The sequence below is a fragment of the Poecilia formosa genome, unplaced genomic scaffold, assembly GCF_000485575.1.
Source record: "Poecilia formosa unplaced genomic scaffold, Poecilia_formosa-5.1.2 Scaffold184, whole genome shotgun sequence".
Taxonomy (NCBI): domain Eukaryota; kingdom Metazoa; phylum Chordata; class Actinopteri; order Cyprinodontiformes; family Poeciliidae; genus Poecilia; species Poecilia formosa.
The window spans coordinates 971,968-978,838 of record NW_006800123.1 but is presented as its reverse complement, the minus strand read 5'-3'; the positions used below and the strand labels follow the sequence as shown (position 1 = coordinate 978,838).

The window sequence follows — 6,871 nt, the reverse complement described above, 5'->3', positions numbered from 1 at the left end:
CAGTATGAGATTCCCAGAGTATGATATTAAGTAAAAATACCACATTTTTGTGAGATGGGGATTACACAAAAGTTGCTAAACAATGTTTTAAGTGTGAATTGTATGAGTTTAAAATAAGCAACTAACATTTTTATTAAAATAGTCAATTTTTTAAAAAAATGAAAGAAAAATTACCACAAATGCCAATACGTTTTGGAAAATATGTTGTGAACTAGAGAGACAATAGTGGACATTTTTGAAAGTTTGCGTGTGTTTGTGTGTGTGCCCCATTAATTAAAAAAAACAGCAGTTTAGAAAAAAAAAGTACAGTAGTTAAACATGGTGGTGGTAGTTTGATGGTCTGGGTTGTTAAATTAAATAGTCTAGGATCTTTCTGCCTGTCTGACAAGAAGCGGCAAGAAGACATATATGGCCTCTATATTGAAATAATTGTGATCAAATAAGTAATGCATTATTAATTGAAAAGGAGTTCTTGCATTTGAGCTCAATAAATTGTAATAAAAACAATGACTAAACATTTTAGGATCCTAAAAGGTGATGATTATTATCCTTTTACATTTTAGGTCTCTAAATGGATTACTTTATCCAGTAAATTTTTCTACATTCACTTTATTTGTTCTTATTTTGATGAATAACGATGGACAACAATCATCCTCAGCCTATTACTGTTAGGTTTCCAGTCATGGAGCACAGAGTATTTTAACACTAATATTTAACACCATATGTTTCACCTCACTGTAGTAGGATTTTTTTGTTTTTTTTTTGTTTATAACAAAATGTTTTTTTTTTTCTGTTTCTGTTTAGTAATATATAAATAGTACAGTACATCATAACTTCATGGGTCAGATCCCCAGGTTTCAGTCTTGAAACGGCCTCGTGGATGTGACAGCTCATTGCTGCCTCTCCTTGGTCAGAGAGCTAGAACCATTGCTGCCCACAAGCAGTTCTTGTCAGACTGGCCAATTTGATCCTTTGTTTGTTTCATACCAAAACTCAGACAAATACCAGGCAGAAGTGAGTCTCTGACAATGAAACTGTCAAATCCGCGTGCTCAGTATATTACATTTTGCACAGAGAGTTTAATAAGCCAGACAAACTGTTTCAAAAGCATTTATCTTTGTTCGCTTTCATCCACCCTGTGTGCCTTTCTTTATAATCATCTTTGGTTCATTTGTGGGACAAAGTCGCTACGATTTATCATCAAATCACTTTGTCTGACAGTGTGTTAAATTTTAGGAGTGCTGGAGACCACAACCTTAGTTGTGATCAATATCACCAGATTGGGTAAATGAATATAAACGTATCTGCACACAAGCTGCTCATTTATCCTTGACAGAAAATGGTGATATTTTATGTTTGTACAGCAAAGAACAGTGTTAAAAAACATTTCAAGGCACTTTTCTTGTTTGACAACCAAATTAAAGCTGCTGTAGGTAATTTTGATTAAAAATTTTTTTTTTTACATATTTGCTAAACTTGTCACTATGTCATGCCTGTAGAATGTGAGACAAACAAAACAGTAGAAAGAAAAAAAGCCTCTCTGGCTCCTTCCGGTGGTCCTTCTGCCATCTGCAGAAATACGTCTCTCCCAATTAGAGAAAGAAGGAATGTCTTAGCACTGTCAATCATTCTCATGTACATGCAGCTCACGCCCTTATCTGCCTCATATTCTACTGTCAGGACATAGTGACAGTTTCAACAAGTATAAAACACATTTTTATAAAAGGTAGCTACTGCATTCTTAATTCAGACTCAAGAAAATTTCTGATCTGTGGGAAACTTCCAGGTCTCAATGAGTATTCAAAAAGAAAACAATATGGAAAAAATATATAAACATCCAGGATTTAATCCTTAAAAAGTAGATCCATCCATCCATCCGTCTGTCTGTCTGTCTGTTATCCATCCTTCCAGGAGTCATTCTCTATTTTTTATTACATTTTTCATCCAGTTAGAGAATGTTGCGGGTTTAATATTTAACACCTTAATTTTTTTCCCCATAAGCTTAACATGTCATATATATTTACTTAAGCAAAATTTGCCCAAAATGGGCTAAAATATCTGAAAATGTGGAAAGACATGGAATTTTTACAATAAAGATGTGTAGAAACCTTGATGTGACCCATTTTCTGTTATTTTTCTTTTGTCCCTTTTTTTCCTCGCAGCCTCTAGATTTCGAGACGAGAAGCGGCTTCGCTCTAAGAATCGAGGCCACAAACAGGAACATTGACTCCAATTTCTTGAGCCTCGGACCATTTAGCGACATAACTTCAGTGAAGGTTGCCGTGGCAGATGTGAACGAGCCGCCCATCTTTTCGACGCCGCTTTCCAAACTGAATGTTTCTGAGGATGCCAGAGTGGGCACCTCGATCGGTCGAGTCTCTGCCCACGATCCAGATAACTCCAACAGCGGCATCAGGTACAAACGCCGTGCTTCTCCGCTGCGCCACGCAACAATAGGCCAGAAATCTGATTGGAAACAAAAAAACCCCAGACACTGCTCTTCCTTTCAACTTTAAGTTATGCAATTAGTTTACAGAGTTTTGCGTAGAGGAAAAGAAAAAAAAAGTAAACAGCACCCCAAATATGCAAACAAATTGCTTCTCAACATTATCTACAAACACAGACTCCACAGAGCCTTGAAAGTCCCCAATCTGGCTGTCACAAAGACAGCAGCAGATGGTGGGCGGGCCAAGGAGTGCTGCATTTGCAAATATAAAATGCCATCTTGAACAAGAGAAGGGCATTCCTGCAGGAGGGTCAAGGCCCGACACTTGCGCAGTGGCATTTACGACTCCAAACAAGCACTCACATTGTCAATCTTTGCAGTGTCACTCTCGAGATGCCCCCCTTCTGCTCTAATTGAATGAATATTGTATGGTATTCATGCTTGGTCTGTTAGGATTGTTAGTAATCTTAATCAGAAAATCTAATTACTGCTCCATTGTAGCTGTAAATTGCCTTTTTTTGCCCCCGTGACTGTTATCAGAATCAGCAATATATTTCTCTACATCTGTTGAAATTAAAATTACTGTGGAACTAATGCCACCACAAGAGTGGAATTACACTGCAATAATATCCCTTGGATGTAGGCTAATTGAAACTGTAATTTTCTTTTAGTATTGAAAGGACTCAGTAAGTGTTGTGTGTTGAGGGACCGTCTTCACTTTTATCAAACTTTAATAGACCTTTGTGTCATCCTATAAGTTCCAGAAAAAGGTGACATTATCTGTGACATTTAGAGAGCAATTGGGAAGAAAAAAAAATATTTCATGAAGTTTAAAATCAATACAAGGAGGTAAGTATGGAGCTTATTATTTTAATTTCGCACAAACAGATGAAAAAGGACAGAACAATGTTTTCCTTCAGGTAAAAGAAACTACTATACTTTAATGTCAAATCAATACAAGTTAATCTCATTTTTTAGCAGTGTATCACGTGTAATATAGATGCGTTTCTGTGCCTAGGTACTCCATTGACAGGAACACCGACTTGGAGCGTTTTTTCAACGTTGACGCTTTGAGCGGGATCATCAGCACAGCCAAGTCTCTGGACCGAGAAGCCAACTCCGTCCACAATCTCACCATTTTAGCCATCGAGAGCTGTAAGTCGACCGCAACGAGATAGTGAGAAATACAGCATATTTGTTCAAATTCTCCACCGTTAGTCAAATCATTAAGTAACTGCTGTTAAGTAATAGTATTTTTCAAGTAATTGTTCTTGCAGTTATGGCTGAATCTGTGGGAGGGCCCTTCCAGAAAGGGACAGGAAATAAAAAGGTTAATCAGAAAATTCAGTTCCACTGAGTTACAAGTGCAGAATTTCATTCAACTTTTATTTATAGTAAAGATTAGTTATTACTATAATTGAGGTATAGGATTGAATAAAAATCACAAAACGAATGAATGCGCACGTTTTAGAAATAGCTCAATGTATTTTAAAACAGTATGAAAAATTGACCTGTATATGTTTCTTTTTTTAAATAAAAAAATAAATGTAAGACTTTTTAAGACATTGCAAAACCATTTAATACAGTGACTGCTATAAAGACAGCTTTGATTGTAGTTTAAAAACAATACAGAGGCAGGTAGTTTATTGTTTCAATGCTAAAAAAAAGTTTTCTATCCAAGGACAATGTGTCTCATTGTGGGTGACATGGGATTTGAGAAGACAGAGCAGATACACACACAAAAAAAAAAAAACAAAAAAAAAACAGAGAATCACTGTAGTTTGTGTAGTTTCCATGTAATGAAACAATAAAATCAGTTGAAGCAGTATCTCCTTCAGCACCCGCAGTACAGGGAGAAACACAGCTAAACATAGAAGCTTTGAGCTGGTAGTAAAATCAATGATATGAAGAACAGAGTACACACAGTCAGAGCAACAGCTTCTTCTGTTGGTTTGTGTAGTACAGAGAACATCATTGTTCTCTCTGGCAGACTCCAGTCTGACCTTTAAAAGAAAGCAAAGTTTCCTAAACACACGCCTCATATCAAAGCTAAAATTGCGCGGCGTCTTTCTCATGGTAGAGGGATTCACCTCCATGGCAACAAGTGAGCCAAGTAGGTCATGTGATTTAGGGTTTTTGAAGACTTCATTTAGTGCCATACAGTCTGCTTTTAGGTTAGGCCATTTTCCATGTGATGGAGTAGCTGATTTTAAAAATCTTTAGAGAACTCTTTACCACACTGACAAGCTGCAACAAGCTTTTTTCTAAAGCCCTCAAACAGCTGTTTCATTCTCACCGCAGTTCAACCGTCAAGATCACAGCAAGCTGAATGTGTGGGATTTGAACAGGCCAAACAAAATGCCGAGTAGCCATGATCTCATTATGTGCACCACATTCATATGAGATACACCTGCGTGTGGTTCTGGGCTTCTAGGCGTGTGGAGCTATCCAAATTCATTCTGCTTCAGAAAAAAATACCCTTTTTTTTTGCATTTTAAACTGAAGGTATTATCCAGACTTTTTTTTTTTGTCTTATTTTCTTGACAATTTATAATCACTGTTCATAAATATGTAAGAAAAACACATATGTTGTTGTAGAGTGTTGTATTTTTCTCACACGACTATATTTTTTAAAATATCAAAATATCAGCTTTAGGGTAACTTTAATGCTAACAGAAAAATGGCAGCAGTGAATTGCCCTGTCTTTTTTTTCTTCATATTTTCCTACCTCTCTTGAAGAGAGTCTCTTCAAATGTGCCTGTCAATTTATTACACCATGTACTTACTTAAGATTCTGTCCATTTTCTCTTTCTACAAAAATGCCCCCCAGGGTTTAGAGAAGTGTCATTTAGCCTGTCAGTAAAAAATTGTCGCTCCTCTCAGACTTCCTAATGCCCATTAGTCTGCAGTACAGGGGAAATTACAGCACATAGTCACGGGGTTGACGCACGGCTGTCAGGGAATGTTAATTTACACGCAGGACGGTCACTCTGACCTCCATGTCTCCCTGAGCCGTGGGGACGAGATGCTGACTAAGGGCAGACCGTCTCACCCACGGGTGAACAATGTTAATGCGATGTGAAGAAGTGCCGCATGCCTTTTTTTTTTTTTTTGTTCATCTGTCAATGCTACAAGGACGTGAACACCTTTTTTTTCCCCCCCTCTTTGCTTTGCAGTCCCATCATTTTACTGACATTACGCTAACACAGTGGCCAACTATCATCAGCACGCAACCCACTGAGCACTTCAGACAGCTGCGTCACACCAGTATAAGTTAAAGAAGACTAGCAGCCTGTCAGCACTGCACTTCTTCTGTTTTCCTATCTTAAAAGTGACTGTTGTATAAAGACTGTTCGGTTTATTTATTTTTTATTTTTTTTATATTTTCCAAACCTTTTATGCTTCCCCTCTTCAAAGCTGTTTTTCTTATTTACGTCTCATGGCACACAGATGTACTTCTTGGTTGATTTCAGAAGTGTCGCCTGATATAGCACAAGAGAGAAGGCAGGATATAATAATAGCCATATGAAATGTCACAACAGTCCCTCATGCGTGAGGTACTGACTTCTGACACACAGTGATACTCACGCGCCGTTTTCAGCTCAAAAACATCTTTGATTTGGAGGATTGCCGCTGATATTCCCTGCCCTCTGCTGCCTTCTGACATTATTAATAGTAAATGCGTTCTATGTAGCTAAAAAAGAGAGCAAGTATGCTTCAGTGGAGGCTTGCTGGGCACTCGAGCCGGAGTCACTCACATTTCATCCGCCCTGCGCTCCGTCCAGTCCACGCCAATGACAACAAGTCTGTGGCCCGAGGCTCTGCGCGCCCTTTTTATCACCATCAAATGAGTCGCCCCGAATGTCAGCCCATCATCGCTGGCCGGCATCATGGCGACGCCACACTAAATCATCGTCTCGCACTCAGACGCAGCCATTTGGCCATCAGTGTGTGTCAAGCAGACAGAGCCGTGAAGCCCACTGTGGAGGATGGTTCACGCACATGGCTTTCCCCGACAACAAGCCTTTACTGAGGCTAATCACTCACAGCCGATCGACAGCAGACGGGTTAACAACGCCGCCTCTTTGAAGTAGCTTGAAGCTTGCAGTGCGGTACCATGAACATTTGTGTATTTTTTTTTTTTTATGTATTCCCAAGATTTGTAGAAGTACAAAAAACGGCAGACTTTGGAAGAAGTCGACTCTTCTTTGCAGGATGATTTGAAATCACCCACATTGGAGGGTTTTTTGAGTTCAAGGTAATTCCTTGGTAACTAAATCTTACTTACATGTAGACATTAACCCTTGTGTGTGCAAGGACTGAGGCAAACATAGAGGACTGAGGCAAACATAGAGGACTGAGGCAAACATAGAGGACTGAGGCAAACATAGAGGACTGAGGCAAATATAGAGGACTGAGGCAAAC

At 38.7% G+C, this 6,871-nt stretch overlaps 1 protein-coding gene across 1 annotated transcript in view; it reads left to right on the top strand.

Annotated features, from left to right (window-relative positions):
- The window catches only part of LOC103147556 (cadherin-7), a 130,165-nt gene that overhangs the window by 89,384 nt on the left and 33,910 nt on the right, over positions 1–6,871 (top strand). The window contains exons 7-8 of the mRNA XM_007565956.2: positions 2,163–2,416; positions 3,465–3,601. Coding sequence (XP_007566018.1) covers positions 2,163–2,416; positions 3,465–3,601 — 391 coding nt within the window. The remainder of the gene's footprint in view (positions 1–2,162; positions 2,417–3,464; positions 3,602–6,871) is intronic.